Source organism: Protopterus annectens, chromosome 11.part0 (assembly GCF_019279795.1).
Source record: "Protopterus annectens isolate FY-2018-M chromosome 11.part0, PAN1.0, whole genome shotgun sequence".
NCBI classification, from domain to species: domain Eukaryota; kingdom Metazoa; phylum Chordata; order Ceratodontiformes; family Protopteridae; genus Protopterus; species Protopterus annectens.
In genome coordinates, this window is record NC_056745.1 from 664,586,906 (window position 1) to 664,606,990 (window position 20,085).

The 20,085-nt window shown below is 36.9% G+C and overlaps 1 protein-coding gene across 5 annotated transcripts in view; it reads right to left on the reverse strand.

The window, feature by feature from the left end:
* The window catches only part of FGD4 (FYVE, RhoGEF and PH domain containing 4), a 1,935,878-nt gene that overhangs the window by 527,919 nt on the left and 1,387,874 nt on the right, over positions 1 to 20,085 (reverse strand). For all 5 annotated transcript variants that reach the window (XM_044088116.1, XM_044088113.1, XM_044088111.1 and 2 more), the window contains one exon: positions 7,761 to 7,850. In XM_044088116.1, coding sequence (XP_043944051.1) covers positions 7,761 to 7,850 — 90 coding nt within the window. The remainder of the gene's footprint in view (positions 1 to 7,760; positions 7,851 to 20,085) is intronic.

Consider the following 20,085-nt stretch of genomic DNA (forward strand, 5'->3'; position numbering starts at 1 on the left):
CACAACATTAAAATAGCACAAGTATGTAGGTAAGGTTGATTGAGGATTATGGATGTGTCACTGCTAACTGTGGTATAGGGACAAAATCATCAAGTTTATTACACACCACTATTTGAAATTGGAGTTGCGTCAAACCTAACAGTTTTAAATAGGAGAGACAGGTACCCTATTGAAGACAATAGTTAGGGCAGTTACAGCAGGAGAAAAGACTATCACAACCTACTGCTGATGAATGAAAAGTATTTGGTTCGTACAGTCTGTCTGATAGTGTTAGTCAGACTAATAAAGTTTTTTATTGTTCTGCCCCGTATAAAAGTAAATTGACATACAACCTTATGTGCAAGCAAAATTGCCTTATTTGTGGGGAAGATAAATCAAATAGGTTGGAATTGTAGATACCTCACTACAGAAACACACTGCAGCAGTAGAGTAATGTATATATATATTTTCTCACCTTATTTTATTCTCCTTCCCTTCTTCTCTCCTCCCTCTCTCTCCCTTCCTCCCCTCCCCAGATACCATTTGTGCATATAACAAGTAGGCGTCTGTCTCGAGGTGTAATACAACACAGGTACTAGCTCCATATATCTAACAGCTTAGGTGTAATGAAATAAAATGTGAACACAAGAGGTGGACATTTTTTTCTTTTTGCCCAACTTTCCTCTGACCTGTCCCTTCCTCTATTCTCCCCTCATCCTCTTCTCCACCCTCTTCTTGTTTTTATATATTTTTTCTTCCTTCCCTTGTACTTACATATGAAGGTATTGCAGACAAGCGTTGACAGAGAGAGCACAAATAGGCTCATAAACTACACATATTACGTCACAGTAATGAAAGATCTGCCGGTCACTTCAATACCAGAAGAGAGCATCCACTACTTATTACTAGAAGTAAATAAGTAAAGTATATATTAAGAGGTAGATAAGGTAAATCATAAGCAGCCTACATACTATACATTTACAAGAACATGAACAAGCACCTAAGCAACTTACATAAGGTACATTAACAAGTACAAAGGGAAGAGAGAGAGAGAGAAACAAAAAAAAACCCTTTTAAAGTCAATTCCTTAGCAATGCTGATAAATAATTATCTTCTTCTAGATAGGCAGTTTGTAAGTCTATCTATACAGCTGGGTGGAAACGGCCATTGATTTCTACTTACAGTAGTTGATTCAGAAGTTCAACTGAGGAACTGGAGGCACACATAAAATCCTTAGGCTTGTGCTGAATGTTGTAGCTGAGATTCGTCATCGGGATGCATCAGAGTGACTTAATACATGCAACCATCCATTTTCCTCTTTCTATCTTCCTACTATCTCTCTTCTCCTCTGTTTTAAGTTGAGATCTCCTCTATTTCTCGTTCGAGGGACCCAGTAAGGTAGGCGGAGTTGGACTTTGATGACGTTGCGCGCATAGCATGTTTTTGAACTATGATCTCAGTTGGCAGTACTTCTTCCTGGAGGAGAGGCCAGCAGGTTATTCTTGCAGGTCAGAGGTCACTAAACGGCCAGTAGTAATGGTTTTCCGGCCTGTCCATTGAACGTTGAGATGGAAGGGAGAAGAGAGAAAAAAGAAGGAAGGAAAAAAGAATGAAAGAGGATTTTATCTAAGTCTCTAGGCTGAAGGAGTGCTTATATCTCCGTATTCCATCCATTTGAGGTTAAACCGGAATCTGTAAATTTGAAGCATGTAAGTATATCTTTGCCTGTATATAATGATATGTTAGTCATTTTAAACTATGTTTAACCGGAGGTCGTTGGCACTTCACCAAAAGCTGTAAGGAATGCAGAGTTCGCATCTTGAAGGTTTGTTTTTAATAGAGTATGTGGCACTTTTATTCTGGAAACAAAGAGTTGCTGGGTATTTCATCTGGAATTATATGTTTTTGTTTATTGCAGAAAGGTGAGAGAGCTTGTCCAGCTTGCTTTATGGGAAGTGTTAAATCCTGGGCAATTGTGATTTTATTTCCTCTCCATGTTATAGACTTCTTTTTTGCAGATAGTAAAATTGATTGAGCATGTGAAGCATTCAATAATCTTGTGTAGAGTTGTCTAGGTGTATCTGGAGTTTGTGACTTTCTCAGCGCTCGATGTATTCTCTCAGTTGTGAATGCCTGTGAAAGATCTTTATTATCTGTGAAAAGTTCAAATATTTCATTTGCAATGATGGGGAGTTGTGGTTGTTCAAACTTCTCTGGTATAACTCTAATCAGCACATTGTTACATCTTGCCCTTGCCTCAAGAGCTGTTATTATTTGTTGCATGACTTTTATAGATGTTTCATTTGGAGAAATGATTTTTTTGTATTTCTTGTATTTTTATCTTGTTACCCATGATCTTCACTTCATTTTGGTCCAGTCTAGAAATAATTTGTTCCAGACTGTTTCCAAATGAAGTCAGACTGAAGTGGAGTCAATGCTGCGTTGAGATCTTCCATATAAAATGGTTGCTCAGCTTTATTTTTCTGGGTTTGCTTAGGAGCTTCAGGCTGAATTTTAGCTGTATTTTGTCTTTTCGTAGATATTTCTTTTTCTGGAGATGATATTAGTGACAGTCTAGTCTTTGAGTATTGTGATTCCATTTGTTCCATCTTGATAGGATTTTTTGTTGATTTGCTTATGTAGAATCCTTGCAATGCTGTCGGCCTGGACACATGTAGCTGAGTATGCCATAACACCAATGCTGGAAAAAGAGATCAGTTAACCTTACAGTACACTTATTCCAGGAAATTTTTCGAAGGGCAAGTACAATTTAGTTAACTCTGTTTCGTAAGATACTTTTTTGCAGTTTTGGGTGCAGCAACAGCAGATGATTTAAGTAGATTGACTGGTAGTAATCAGAGCACACAGAAGTTAGTGTTTCCTATTAGCGACCATCTTGGAACCATTGCAACATATTTTATTTTGCAATAAAGAAATCCTTATATTAAATGTCTATGGACCTAGTGTATACCAGTCCTCTTTCTTATATGAAATCTACTCACTCCTTGAAAAATTCCATAACCACCTACTGATTCAAGGTGGGGACTGGAATATGACTAACAGACCTGAACTGGACAGGACATGTAAAGCTAACAACCTATAGCTCTTACCAACCTCCTCACTGATATAATAGATGATTTTAATCTGTTTGATCCATTTGAATCTTTCAGAAAAGACCCTTCAGTCAGTAAATATACATTTTTCTCAGCATATCATAAATCCTGGTCTAGGATAGATTTTTTTTAAATCTCAACACTCTTTTCAGTTTATGAAATAGCATATAGTAGTGATCCTAGAACTCTTTCTGATCATGCCAAAATTAATCTTAACATAAATAATTATAGACCTAACCCTGATAAATACATACCTTCAAACTGGTCCTTTAACTCTAATCTCCTAAATAACAAGATTATCTATCAAGAGATCCAAGAATTCCTATCACACGCAGCAAATTATTTTGACAATTCAGATATTCCCCTTGACATCCAGTGGGCTGCAGCTAAAGCCACCCTCAGAGGTTTCCTTATCCAAAAAGCATCTCTAATTAAAAAACAACTCAAATCGCATACTTCGACAATAGAACTCGAACTTAAAAGACTAGAATCAGAACTGCAAACTAAGTTCTCTATAGATGTTGAAAAAAAGATGATCTCCCTGCAAAAACAACTACACAAAGTACACCTAAAACAATGCTCTCTTACGGAGATCAGACTTATTTTCATAGATGCGCTGAATGGGCTCAAACTCCCTCTAGACTCCTGGCCAAGATAATAAATATCAAACCCCCACCTACTAGAACAAAACAAATTAACCATAATGGCAAGTCCTTTTTCACAGACAAGGAAATCATACAGATTTTTGAAGGGGTGTATGAAGAAATTTATGGACCCCATTCACTCGATGGGGAGATCTTTACTGATCTTTTCTTAGATGACTTACAATTCCCAACAATAAATGATGCTCATAAGCAATCACTAAAGGCACCTATATCCATTGATGAAATTCTCTTAGTCATAAATAAACTGAAATCAGGCAAAGCTCCAGGCCCAGATGGTTATGTTTCAGAATTTTATAAGTCCTTCAAACAACTCTTGGCTCCCCTCCTTCTCAAAGTCTACAATTATATAATTCAATTTGGCATATCTGACTTATACAGTAATAATTCCAAGACTATATTTATACAAAAATCCAATGATATTAACTTCAACCCAAATGACTACCATCCAATTGCTTTAATTAATCTTGACATAAAAATTTTATCTTCAGTTCTGGCACATAGATTAAAAAACATACTACCACACATCATATCACATGACCAATTAGGATTCATGAATAACAGACATGTATGGGACAATACTCTGACCATTGAAGCCATATCCAATATGACAAGTCACCCAAATATGCACTCTCTCTAGATGCTCAAAAAGCATTTCACAGGGTAAATTTACATTTTCTGTTCAGAATTATGAAACGTTTTGCAATCCCTGATGAATACATCAATACATCAATATGGTTGCAATTCTTTATGATAAGGCATCCACCACACTAAACATAAACAAAAAGAATTCAAATCTAATCCAAATAACTAACGGTACAAGGCAGGGCTGTCCACTTTCACCTTACTTATTTAATCTCTATCTTGAAGTCCTCCTGTTAAAATTAAGTCAAAAAACATTTCATCATTCAGTTTACAACAACAAAGTTCTAGTGAAATATATTGCCTTTGCAGATGATTTAAATATTCACTTTGAATTTCCCTCAACCAACCTAGAAAAAATCCTAAGTGCCATCAATAAGTTCTCACAAATTTCAAATTATACCATCAACCCAAATAAATCAATAATATATCCGCTAAATCTCCACAGACAAAGAATTTTTCATACCTGAAACAAAGATCAAAGTTAATTATTCACTCAAATATTTGGGCATAACATTTACTTATCCCCAAAAGGAACTAATTAAAAATAATCTGTATAAAACGTGGTCTAAAGTTGTGGAGGACCTCTCAAGATGGAAAAATCTGAATCTCTCTCTCCTCTCAAAAACATCTATTATAAAAATTAATATTCTCCCCAAACTTCTATTCCATTTCTATGCCCTTAACCAGAACATTTCAAACAGTTTCTTCTCGAAATTGAATACTACAATAGGAAAATTTATATGGTTCCCCAAAAACACTAGAATTGGCTATACTAAACTAACCCTTCCCAAAGAAAAAGGAGGCCTTTCCCTCCCTGATTTTCTAACATACTACCATATATATAATAAATGCCAGTCGTATTATACACATAACCAACTACCATCCTTTAAACAAAGATTGGAATCCCCTATGGAAAAAAATCTACCATTTGCACCTAATAGCTTCCAAACTCAATCCTAAAGCAACCAATTTCCTTAATATCAAAACTCTCAAAGACTTTAAGATTCACCCTACATTAATAAAAAATATTATAGGGTTTCAAAAGCTTATAACATCTCTTGATTTGAAAAATTCCTTAACGATGGCTCAACCTATTCACTTAAATCCTAACTTTAAATTAAACAATAAAATGCTAAATCTAGATGAATTCCCTCTTATCAAGAATTGTACAGTCTGGGACGTCTATAAAATGAAAGATCTTCCTTTTGAATCTATTAGAGCATCATTGGCAGTCAACAAAAAATACAATTGTCAAACAAATATTATACCCAATAACCTTGATTACAGATAAGATCATAGTCACGCCTTTAGAGTTTCAGATCTATCAGCAATTAATAACTCAGCTTCTATTACGGTCTAAAATGCTTTCAAACGCCTATAGATTAATAACAAAAATAAAATATCAAGACAAAATTCTATACTCCAAATACTGGGAGAGTCAAAACAAGGAAATAACACTTGACCAAAAACTTGAGGCGATTGACATAACAATAAAACTAACCCCCTTCAAAAATTAATATATACTCAGCTTATGATAAACAATAATGCCTATCATATGCCTCTATTCCTGAGTAAAATTAATCTAAACATTTCGCCTTTCTGCCCAACTTGTCCTAATTCAACAGCTGACACCATTCATACATTTTGGTCCTGTAAAAACGTCTACAAATTGTGGTGCTCCTTGAGAGCACAACTTCAGAAAATGGGATATATGAAGGCAACCCTCTCCTGGGAATTGGCAATCTTGAATATATTTCCTAGTTCCTATAACTTTGAGTCTAAACATATAATTGTAACACTTTGTGCATTACTCAAAACCTGTATTACACTCAACTGGCTTGATACACCCAAAACATCTTGGAAGGAGTTTAAATCTATGGCTACCAAGTATGTTATGGCAAGCAAATAAGTACAATAAGCAAAACGAAAATAAAATACTTCCAAAAATACTGGAGTAACCTTATAGAAGTTCTAAACTAGATTCTCCCTTACCTTTAATTCTTTTTTTTTTTTTTTTGCCTTTATCTCCTCCCCCCTCTCTCACTTAAACTGTTTCCCTCTTAGAATGCAACACCACTTGTTTTTAACTTACAAGTCAAGGTTGTCAATCTCCAACCATTCCACTTAAGGTTATGGTAACAATCTATCATCACAAACCTACCTCTATTGGCAGTAGTAATACCTAACTTTCTTTACGATGATAAATTCTCTTTAGTGACAATCAAGTGTATATATTGTATATAGTTAGTAAAAATTAGTTTTAATTATACGGGTACATATTCATATAAGTATTAACTCATTATGTGCAATTGCAAATACTTCCTCTTATGGTCCATTGTTAAACTATAAGCAATTGCTTAGCAAATGTTAATAATTCTTCTTGCAGTCTGTGCTGATTGTATCTGACAACAAGCAAACAATGCTAGTGAATGCAATTCCTTTTGTCCTTTTTTTTTTAACTGTCTGATTTTCTTATATTTGTATCTGTATTTGTATATGGAAAATTGTAATAAAAATCATATTACAAAAAAAAAATGCTTACCCAGACAATTTCTAACCATCTAACACTAAATGAAGGGTCTATATTATATCCTCGAATGCTGATTGATTGAACTTATTTTTGCGAAACTGCAAAATATCGAAGCAGCAGAAACTCGATTTTTTTCCTAGGGAAAGTATTTGATTGTCCGTTGCTGTTGCTTCGGTATTTTCAGTGTTATGGTGGAAAGTTACCGGTCGGATTCAGGTAAGTGTGTGATTGTGTGGATGTGAGTGTTAGGGTGATTTAGGTGAGTTAGGGTTAGGGCTCGGGTTAGGTGTGTGTGTGATTGAGTGGACATGAGGGTTAGGGCAGATTTAAGTGAGTTAGGGTTAGGGAGCGGATGAGGTGAGTGTGCAATAGTGATGGACCTTTGGGTTAGGGTTTGGGTTAAGGTAAGTGGGTAGTTAGTGGTGTGTGCATAGTTTAGTGTAGGGTTAGGTATCATATTTTAGGTGTATGTGTGTGGATTTCGGTTTGTTTGGTGTGCTTGTGTTGCATGTGTTTTGGATCAGCGATTTTTTTTCCCTGGGAAAAAAAAATCGCTGATCTGACAGTTCAAGATTGTAAGCTTTCGCTTAAATTAGGTCGATCAATCAGCGTTCGATTTTTTAAGCGTTCAATGATATAATATAGACCCTAAATGAAGCTAGTACATCAGACAGTGTTTTATTCATTTATATAGCATTTGTAATGCATGTTATCAAACATACAAAGACTAATATATTTCTTAGATGAATATAGATTTTAGTATTGTTTAAATTACATGACTACCACCAAATTATTACATGCAAACAAATTAATGAATAAATAAAAACATACATGCTCCAACAGGTTGAGTCGGTCAACATATGCTTTTTCAGTTTGCAAAAGTTCATTTGCTATCTTGTAAAGCTTCTCTTCATTTGTTTCCTGTTGAAAAAAAAAGAATGGTTGCAGTAATAACATTTTTGGAAGAAAAACTAAAACATGTATTTTTAAACAAGTACCTTCTAAGAATGTTTAGTATCATTCTACATATATGCATAACATAAAAGTAGCTGTTATACATATGTCATAAAAAAGAGGATAACAATATCATTCATAACTGAATGATGGAGCACTAGATACAATTCTGTTTTGTAATACAAGCCATCGCCCCCATACATGCTGTATATGGAGAACTCTTGTTCATTTCATGTCAGTCAGGAGTAGGGTAGATAAGGTAGTGAGTGGCTAAGGACTGGGGGGCTTATACTGTTTAACCTAGTGACTTAACTATAAATGGATGGATGGTAGCCTGAAGTAGTAACATGACAAGAGTTATAAGTACTCAGCAGATGGACAGTACACACATGAGTTAGGGACAATGTCATTGTCCATTTAAGAGAATAAAACATTTAACATGGTTGCAGTCTCTAGTAAATTACTGAGACTGTACATGCAGTATTTCAATATAGGAAGAGAAGCCAACTCTATGTCACAGAGAGTTAAAGCTCTGACTATACATCAGACATTCAGAGTTAAACTAGTATATTAAATGATGAAGGAGCTGATGAAAGGCAGCGAATGGACTGATGAGACAATGCCAGCTCACTTCTCTCTGAGAGAGGGTTATGTTCACATACCTGGGTTGTATACTCTATAACCAGAACCCCTGGTGGACAACAGAAATCATACAGACGTATTTGCTGCAAAAGCCAGGGTCTTCTGAAGGTTACATCATTTTTGGAAGTGGGTGATACCTCCCCCATTAAGACTCACTGCACAATTCTTCTAATCATCTATGGCCATGCAGAGGGGGAGCATTATGGCAATAAAAGAAAAAAAAATGATCCTCCATGTAAAAGAGGTTATCACCTCCTTCACTCAACTCCTGCCCTTAGAGCGAACTAATGTGCTAATAAGCCATATGATTCTTACATTTGAGGACAAAAGTGGGTCAAAATAAGCAGCTGAGGAGAAGCTTGATGATTAAAATGGGGACTGGAAAAAAAGGGATTCCATAAATTTGAGGTGAAAATAATACACCTGTACAGAATGTTCATTATTAATGTCTGCATATTTTCCTGGTTTGATGACTTGTTCAGAAAAAGAAAGCTATGCAGCATAATAAAACACCCTTTTCATCATCACCACCACCACATAAATGTTGAAGAAAAATTTCTGGTTGATTCTGAGTAGCATCTTCTCATCTGATGGTAGATGCTCATGATGCACACTAACTCCTTGCCAGCAAACTAAAGAAAAGATTTACACGTTAGCCATCAACTGGTTACTATTTGTGGCTCTAAATAGCTTGCACTGGTGATGGTCACGTTGGCAGACAAATGTGTAGGGCAGTACTTCAAGCTCATAATGTAGGCTTCTCCAGACATTCCCAAACAAGCAATTTCTCCAGTATGTCCTGGGCATTCCCACAGTCTCATTCCAGTAGGTCATATCTAAGCACCTAGAGCAGGTGGCACCCTCACTAGGCATAGAAACCATAACAACTGACCCCCTCAACCTAAACCAGCAGTGTTAATACTCTGAAATCCTCCTGGACTGCCAAGCTTCTCACTAACTGCTAATGCTGATACTCCCGTGAATTACAAAATGTATGGCAGTTAGTGCACAGGGTTAATGATATTAGCTGTTAAACTGTTTCCTGTAGTGGAGAGTTTCATTCCCTCAGCATCCATTTGTCTTGTGTGTCACTTAACGAGAGAGTGCACCAAGGTAACTGGGAAACTGGACTAGCCCCCTTAATGGTCTCTTGGACTACATGCCTAGTATCTAGCTATGAAACTATGGTCCTTTAAAGATTTCTGCAAGAACTCAGATTACCAAGCAATTGTTGAACTTCCTCCTCCATTTCCTGAATTTCATCATCATCATCATCATGAATTTTATTTTGTAGCTTTTCTAACAAATCTTTTTTCTCATATTATCTTGCCTTTTACATATTTACATACCACCATTTCAAATCTTATTTTTTTTCTTACACTACGCCCATTCAGTCCCTAGTAGGGCCTGCAGATTCTGCTTTATATTAGTCAACTTATTTTCAGTTATTTTACACTAGGCAGCAAAAGTACAGTTGTGTAAGTAAACTTACCATAACAGCATTTTTGCTTTTTACAGCCTTAGCTATATGGGTTATATTCTACCAAAAACCAGAACTATATGCTTTGCAAGTGTGGTGTGCCTGGTCAAATCATAAACATCCAAACACCAGTGGCCAGCAAAATGCAATACTAAGACACTGAACTTTTGAATAAAGTTTAAAGATAGTATTTATTCCATATTCTTCTTGAAAATATCTCCAAACCGGTTTCGGCTATCAAGCCTTCATCAGTGGGTAAAGTTTCCCCTCTTAGAAGTGATAAGTATTTATACATATCCCCAACCAGTGGAAAACATGGCACAGCCCAACATAGTGGTTAGAGTACATTATTACGTTTCAAACATGAAATTAAGTTCAAGCATATTATTTAGTGCACAAATAATCTCAAAACAAAAAGACCCCATATTATAATGGAACAAAAATAAGTCTTTAAAAGAAACACATATATCCAATTATATATATAAACAATGTTAATCTCCCGAAATGCATCATGTTTGCCATATACAACTCTACCTGGGGAGCATATCCTATATTCCTCATACAATGCTTTGCTCATAAAGTATAATACCTTAGCATGTGAAAAATCATGTATGATATTGGTTAAATACAAAGCATATGTAAAAAATTTATATATGTGTGTGTGTGTGTGTGTGTGTATATATATATATATATATATATATATATATATATATATATATATATATATATTAGTATGTCCTATGTGAACATGAAATTTTGAGAGGACCAACGTCCTATCCGATTCTCCAGTATTTTATACAATCTAAAATTCCTACATACCAAATGGACTATCCTGGTATATTTAATATTTAATCAAAAAGCATGCTCCACAATATCAAAATAACCACATACATATTTGGCTGATTATCAGCATATTGAGCCCTACAAAGAAAACTAGCCCACAGCAACCATGAGCTAGTGGGTTGTCAAAATAAGCATGCCATTTTAAAGCTATTCACAAATGATCATTAAATCCTGTGTATAATATTAATTAAATACAAAGCATTTGGTAATATATATGTGTGTGTGTAAGTGTATATGTTAATAGGTCATATATAAACAAGAAATTTAAAAGGACAGCGTCCCATCCCATTCTCCAGTATTTTATATATTCTAAAATTCCTACATACCCAAATGGAATATCCTGGTATATTCAATATTAATCAGAAGACATGCTCCACAATATCAAAAGTGAACACATACATATTTAGCTGATTATAAATATATTAGGGCCTACAAGGAAGACTAGCCCACAATAACCACAAGCTAGTAAGTTGTCTAAATATATATATATATATATATATATATATATATATATATATATATATATATATATATATATATATATATACACACCATCATAGAGCTATTTACAAGTGATCATTAAGGCCTGGGGGAAAAAGTCCCCCAAGGTTAATGATCCAGTATTTCTCTTTATGGTTTAGGATGGTATGCCAACCTTGTTGGTTACTTCTAACCCCTGTGATTTTATCAATAATCATAAACATAAAATTAGCATTAGTGTGTTTAATAGTGTGTCTGTATAAGGCATTAGTTTCTTTCTTATTTCGAATGTCACTTTTATGCTCAGTCATTCTTATTCTGAGTGAGCGGGAGGTCTGGCCCACATAAAAAGCTTTGCATTGGCAAGTTGCTAAATAGATGATCCAACTACTACTGCAGTTTCCAAACACCCTGGAATCATACACTCTGTTAGTGTTGGCACTGGTGAATTCCTTCAATTTACTTACATGTGAGCATGAACCACAATGACCACATGGGAAGGTGCCCAAATGTTTGTCTCCAGTCATGGTCATTTGTTGATATATTGCCCCCACTCTCCTTATGTTTGTAGTGAGAAAAGAGACCTCCTAATGTTTTTCCACATCTAAATGAAAACATGCATTTAGGACCTAAAAGTTTTCTTAATTATTCATTGGCCAAAAGTATATTCCAGTGGGTGTCCAATATGTTTCTAATAACATTGTGATTCCTTCCATATGTAGTCACAAACCTGAGGGTAGAGTCTTCCAGTGTAGTTGTTTGTTTTCTATTCTGTAACAGTGTATTTCTATCTTGAGTAGTGGACCATTCACTTGCTCTAAGTATATCTAATTCTCTATATCCCCTGTCTTTAAATCTACGGTAAAGTTCTAATCTGGCTTGTTCAAAATCCTGTTCTGATGAACTAATGCATTTGATACGCATAAACTGAGATTTAGGTATATTCCGGATGGTGTGGTGCGGATGCATGCTGGACGCATGGAGCAGAGTATTGTACTGTGGATATTTCCGATGTGTCTTAGTGTTCAGAGTATGATCTTCATTCCTATATACTGTGACATCCAGAAAATCAATAGTATCCTGATTTGATGTTACTGTTAACTCAATGCCCCATACATTTCCATTCAAATATTCAACAAATTCCTGTAAGTATGCCTGATCTGCCCGCCACACCATCCAGCAATCGTCCAAATATCTGCGCCAGATGTCAATCTCCAACATATATAGATTATGAAGGGAATCATAGCTCATGCATTCTTCAAAAAAGGCCATGAAGAGGTCTGCATATATGGGAGCAAAGGATGCCCCCATAGCAGTGCCCTGTAGTTGCCAATAGCACTCTCTCTGGAAATAAAAGACATTTTTATTAAGAACGTGTTCCGCCATACATACCAATAATGTGTTGAATCCAGGTGGGTACAATGCCGAATGTTCAAGCCAATACTGTAAAGCCTGTAGTCCAGCCCAATGAGGTATGCTGGTATCTAGAGATTTCACATACAATGTACACATTAACCATCCTGGCTCCAATTGTGTATCCAGTATAATCTGAAGGAAGTGAGTGGTGTCCCGTAACCTGGCTCTAACAGAAGTAAGTAAGGGTTTCAAATGATGTGTTAAAAAGGCCGATAGAGGTTCAGTTAGGGAACCTATGCCAGACACGATAGGTCTCCCTGGAGGTTTCGAAAGGGATTTGTGAATTTTAGAAAGAAGGTAAAGTATTTATTTTTGGGGGTCTGTGACAGTAAGATGTTTCACAGTGTTCATGGTGATAATACCTTCCTCCTCCGCTTGGTTTAAAAAGGTATCAATTTCTTTCTTGAATACAGCAGTAGGATTAATAGACATATGCATATAACATCGAGTATTTGCAAGTTGTCCCCTGCCCTTATTCAAATAATATCCCATGTTCATAACAACTACCACACCTCCTTTATCAGCTGGCAGAATAGCAATCTTATGGTTGTTCCTTAATTCATCCATAGCAACCTTTTCAGATGGAGATGTATTTTGACCCATAATACATGATTCCCTATGTGGGAATTGTAGATCCCTGAGTACCGACTGAAGGAATATAGACACGTTTGTTCATGGGTGGTTGGAATTTAGATTTGAGAAATCTGAATTCCTCAGATCTTTGAGAGGTTTTATCTGTAAAAAATAACTTTAGATTAAGGTTACGACAAAAAGATAGCACATCATTAACTATATTATATTCATCAGAAAAGAAACCAGGTATAAACCCAAGGCCTTTACTGAGTAGTTGTTCTTGTTCACTTGTATGTCTTACATCTGATAAATTCAACACAATTTGATACCTGTTGTCAGTTATTTCAACAGTGTCTGTATCAGCCCTTCCACAAAATTTGTTCTTGTACTCATGCTTGTGTTTGCGGCCTCCCTGCCGCCTTTTCCCATGTCTAAAGGGTGTAAGGCATTGGATTTCTTATGGCTAGGTGATTCACGATAACTGCTACTGTCATTGTCCATACAGGAGGATTCTTCCCCTGACGTGCTGATAAAAAACCTGTCATTGGTCTTAAGAATTGATCTGGGTCTCTTTCTAGGCCTATTGTTTGCTGTTCCCTGACTGGTGTCTGTAAATCTAACTGATCTGAAAGATTCAAATGGACGTCCTCTTTGATAATCAGTGATGTCCCTATTAAATTTTCGAATTTTCCTTTCTTTAGTCTGTTTTTCATAGATAGCCAATTCTTTGGTGAGTTTGTTTACAGAAGTTGCATACATAGGTAATGACTCATATTTTTTACATTCCTCACAACAGGTTTTCACCTCAGTTAGGTTAATATCAACCATTCTTTCATAGTATGAAGCAAGTATCTTCACAAACATCATAGAGGCCTGCTGTAATGCTAGGTTCCATTCTTTAGTTAGTCTGTCCTCCGACCTGCCAACTAAAGGTTGCAAGTGAATTCTCAGGCCTCTTGGAGTTATTTCCCTATTTATGTATGCTCAAAATAATCTTAAATGCCAGATATTGGCTCTTAAATTCTTCAAGCCCTTGCTCAGTTTGTTAAAGGCCATATCACAACCATTAGAAGGATTTGTTATGGAGCCATTCTGATTATTGCCTGGTATGTTATCTATTCCAAAGATTCCAATGTCATCCCTATCGGCACATAACCCATGAAGAATGTTCTCCAAATCCATATCTATTGGTGTCAGTGGGCATAAAACAATTGAGAATTCAAAATGGTTTGAAATGGATAAATAATCCTAGTCAGACAAATATTAGAATTGGCCCTAATAGGTATCAATATTACTTCATCTAATATAAATGTAAAATTTAATATGTCCACCATGAGATCAAAGGAGCGTATTTATATTGTTACAGGATTCAGATTTTTAATGACCAATATTATGCAGACATCAATCTGATAACAGCAACACCATAAAGTAATCAATAATGAAGGAGACTCCAGATCCACCTGTCTGTATACAGTTCAAAATGTATGATTTGTCCAATGGGATCAGAAGAGGTGTATCAAGTTCTAAAGTCCCCCTTGTGAGACCATACTTTGTGTAAGACTATTTGTAAAAACACAAATTGTGAGTCTTATAATTCAGGACCACTGTTTTGTCAAATTATATCCACATCTTCATGACCTAAAAAATCATGTGATTATTTAGGCCTTAGACCTGGACATGGTTTCCTAACAACCCCTATATAGAAAATTATATACACCAAATTGTGAATTCGGCATGGGATCTAGACACCCTTGTGAAATACAGTTTGAATACAATATTTCCAATCAGGAATATAAAAAACTGTTATTTGAAAGGACTGTAAACAATCCTATGTATAATGGTAATGATTGTATATAATGACCCAATAATAGTGAGAATTCTGAATATGGGAGAGACAGATAATCACTGTGTATATCTCAAAAATGGTTGTTGATGTTATTAGGCTAAAGCTTTATACAGAGTTGTGAATATCTCCTGTACATCTCCCATATGTAGCAGTGGATGGCCTGTTAATATTTCACATAGACTCTGGAACCAGCATACAGTAAATGAACATTCATATAATATATAACTTACCATATAATGTTCAAAACATCCTATTTGTCATCATTTTTCAATAGGGAACTAACTAGGACGTATTATTCTTATTATATCCATTAATTTCCCCTTATATTGTGTTTGTTACACCTATCATTTATAGATGTGAATGTCATTTATGTTAAATTCACATACATTTATAACTATGTACATAAAACATGGATCCCTAATCTCTGGACCAGCTTGTCCCTTCTGTTTGTCAGTATACCTGTCTCATGTTGTAATATTGCTAAATTCTAGCCCATACAAAAAGGTCTGGTATCACTGACAAAACTAAACACTCTTAATGTAAAATATTTTCTATCCAGATATCACATAAGCACAGACATGGGTCCACTGTTTATAATAGATATAATTCTATATATTGACCCAATAGTAATATGGATAGTAAATATATAGAAAGACATGTAACAACTATATAAACCTCCAAGATGATTATTAGTGTAATATGAGCCAAAATTTTTCATAGAACTGTAAGTATACTCTCTGTATAGTATGACAGATAACTTTATGGTGTTTAACATAAACTTAGTGACTCCTATCTAGCAAGGAACCATTCATATAGTGTATAACTACATATAATATTCAAAGCAACACATTTCCAATCCTCCACAATGCGCATATCTCATACAAATACAACATTAAATCCCTACCCATACATTCATGCACAAGAACTTATACTGCTGATAAACCTGAGTAGTTATACTAATACATGTAAAATATATTATAGTTCAGATATCACAGTTCGAAAAAATAGTTTCACATTCCTTGTAAACCCAAGCATATGAAAAACTACTCCAAAATGACCCACAGTCATTCCTCGATCATAATCATGTGGCCATATGTCCCGGGCAAAATGTTTGTTTCACACTTAAATCCATGTACCAAATGTTGTTATAATCCCAGCAATTGTAGCCCAAAATGGCACATAAACCCTCTCCGATAGTTGTAATGTCAAAACCAAAAAGTCAAGTGTTTTTTGCCTGTATATAAAAGAAAATTAGATACAGTACCTTGCAATCCCCTAGCTTGATATATATGGTTGAATACATGAAAAGGATGTGCGTGGCTGTTCGCAACCACATTGATATAAGGACATAAATTTTATCATCCAAAAGATGTTGTTCTGACCACAACAAATATGTCCATAGGCTAAACAACTGGAAGCACTGCTAATACAAGATGAAAGCAAACCCTCTAGCCTCTCGCTATATTGTTGTACGCCGATAGATTTCCACCATAGGCCTTCTCCAACTCCGAAAGTAAAATATCCAGCGAATATGTAGTTTCTGTTGTAGTGCAAAAAGGGAGTTCCCCAGGACAAATCAGATGCAAAAATCCATATTCCACTGCTCCAAAAGTTGGTAAATACGAAAAACAGGGGTTAACCAAATCCCCCTATACGGACAACACAGTATCTGTATCGCGAACCAACAGCAAAGCAACTGAACAGTAACCAGAACTATATGCTTTGCAAGTGTGGTGTGCCTGGCCAAACCATAAACATCCAACATCCTACCAAGTCTATAACAGATGGCCAGCTTCAGGGCATCTGCACTCCCAAACCAGTCAGGCAGTTTGAGCTGAGCTGATTAAAAAGACAGGTTTGGGTGCCAAGCCCTTCAGAACTTTAATGGCAACATAGAGAGGGTGGCTGAGCCCTGAAAGGGCAACACTAGAAACAATCAAAAATAAGTATTCACACCCCGGCATAAACAACAAATCAAAAAGAAAAAAGGGGGGGGGAGTGGAGGGAAGGAGCGGCTACTGCAGTAATGACCACTGAAACATCTACTGTTATGTTAAGCTACTTGCACAAATGTACTATGTTCATCATACTGATCACTGCTGTAGTAGCCTTGGCTATTACGGTAAATTACCCTAGTTTATTACATTTGGGAGGTGGAAGGGTCAGGGTCCAGGAGCCCCTGGAGAATGGCCCTACAAAAGCCTGATCTAAATCTAGAGAAGCAATCAAGCTTATAATGCCTTGTAAAGGTATGTGCAAAGAACCAAATTGCTGCTTCTTGAAAACTTTCCAAAAAGGCAATAGATGAAGCCAAGGCCCTGGTATTGTGGTCCTTGACCCACCTTGGAATAGTTTTGTTGTGGTGAGTATAACAAAAGGTAACAGCCTTAAGCAACCATTTGGAAATGGTCTGCTTTGAAACAGGTTGTCCTTTCTTCTTACCTTCACAAGAAATGAACAATTGATTCAAAGATCTGAAAGATTTAGTTCTGTCAAGATAGTACCTGACTTGCTTGTGGACATCCAAGGCATGGAGCATCAATTTTCCCTCATTGTAGGTTCAGGAAAGAAAATTGGGAGATGAATTGTATGCCTTACAGTAAACTTGGATAACATTTTAGGCATAAGAGGAGGATTATTTCTCAAAGAAACCCTGCTCCTATGGAACATGAGATAGGACTGACACACTATAAGAGCTTGCAACTCAGACACCTTTCTTGCAGAGGTCAGAGCAATCAATAAAACTGTGTGCCACAACCTCAAATCGGCCAAGTTAGCTGGTTCAAATGGAACAAGTCTTAGCTTCTTTAATACAAAATTAAGATTCCAAGGAGGGGCCATCAGTTTTCTTGGAGGCCCCTTATGCAAAACTCCTTTCAAAAACATCTTGACATGAGAATGCATTGAAAGAGAAGGATCCATTAGCAGACATGCTGAAATCACCAATAAATGAATCTTGATGGAGGAGTAAGAAAGTTCGTAGGATAATAACTCAGAAACAGAGTCAGAGAACAACGAGCTCTGAATGGATGCTGGTTATGCTGTTAGCACTAACTACAAAACCTTTTGCATTTGCTAATATATTATTTTCTAGTAGGAGGCTTTCTTGCCTCCTTTGGTACCCAGTGCCCATCCTCAGTAAACAGGTGAAGTTGACTAGGGGCAGGGTGCATCAAACACACGATCTAATATGAGCAGATCCAGTCTGTGAAAAAGCTTGTGGTAATTGCCCCTGACCATTTCCAAAAGAAGGAAGAACCACTGATGCATGGGCCAGGAGAGAACAACAATGATCTTGTGGGATTCCTACTGAATCCTCAGCAGTACCCTAGATATTAGAGGAAAGGATGAAAAGCATACAGGAACATTCCTGTCCAAGGAAAAGAAAAGCCACGGAGACCTAAAGCAGAACCTTACCAGCTGATTGTTCAGACAGGAAGCAAACAGGTCTACTTGAAGATCTCTCCACAGATGGATCAAATCTTGGAAGTCTCCTTGAACTAGCTTCCATTTGTAAGGGTCTGCCCTTGACCTGGCTCAGCTTGCCTGATGGACTGCAAAATGCCTGTATAGTGAAACTGTGGTGTGAAACTAAGTTCCAAGTTAACATGGCTAGCCTGCAAAGGGGGTGTGACCTGGTTCCCTGTTTCTTGTTGATGTACCACATGACTGTGACCAATGATGATTAAGAGTTGAATGCTTTTATAAGGGCAAGCTTCTCTTTTATATTTATGTACTTGCATCAGTCCATGGTGTCCCACACACCTTGCACTTTTATGCCTCCTGAAACTGCTCCTCAACCAAAGTCAGATGCATTTGTGGTAACTGACTGCTTTGGAACAGCGAGGAAGAAAGGGAGACCTGGATTTCAGGATGTTTCTTTTTGACAAGAAAATGGGGCCAACAGTGTTATTTGTGGCAGCATAAGCTTCCCCAGGGATGGGTATAATATTGTGGGGTGTACTTTTGAAGAACGAAGTTCACTACTTCGAACTTCAAAAGTACACCCACACTAACGTGAAAGTGCACTTTCGCGAACCCGCTAGACCAAACGGGCTAGCAGTCATGGACCTTAAGGTTAGGGCATGGGTCATGGTAAGGTTCGTGACTACCGCACGTCACTGGAAGACATTCCAAATCGTGCTATGTTCTCCACTGTGGTGCGATAGTCATGGACATTAGGGTTAGGGCACAGGCTAGGGTAAGGGGATAGTTAGTAGGACCATCCCCTTACCTTATACCGTGCCCTAACCCTAAGGTCTGTGACTATCACATGACAGTGGAAGACATTCCAAATCAGGCTATGTCCTCCACTGTGGTGCGATAGTCACGGACCTTAGGGTTAGGGCATGGGTTAGGGTAAGGGGATAGTTAGTAGGGCTATCCCCTTTACCTTGACCCATGCCATAACCCTAAGGTCCATGACTATCACACCACACTGGAGGACATAGCCCATTTTTCAATGTCCTCCATTGTGGTGCAGTAGGTTCGGTCTAGTGAGCTTAAGCGAAAGTGCACTTTCATTAAAGTGCACTTTCGCTTAAGTGGGGATGTACTTTCTCATTTCGAAAAAGTGAATTTTCGTTGTAGGAAAGTACACCCAATATTGTGACAAAATAGGGAAGCCTTCCCTGTTCCATCTCCCAGGACTGACAATAGTGGCTCTTCCTTGCCCACTGAGGAAAACCCAACAACCAAAGAGGATGTGGCTACCCCTGGTTCATAGTGGTTGTAAGTGCTACACCAGAGGGATCCAGGGTAAAAATGAGTGGTCTGAGGAGCAACTAATGGCCACAGTAGTCACGCTCACTTGCAGCTGAGGCAAACTGCTAGTCTGCTCTCATGGCAAAGGCTCTCTGCTTAACCTTCTTTTTATAGGATCATAGGAGTTACTAGGCTTACGGCCCCAGGGCCCTCAAGTC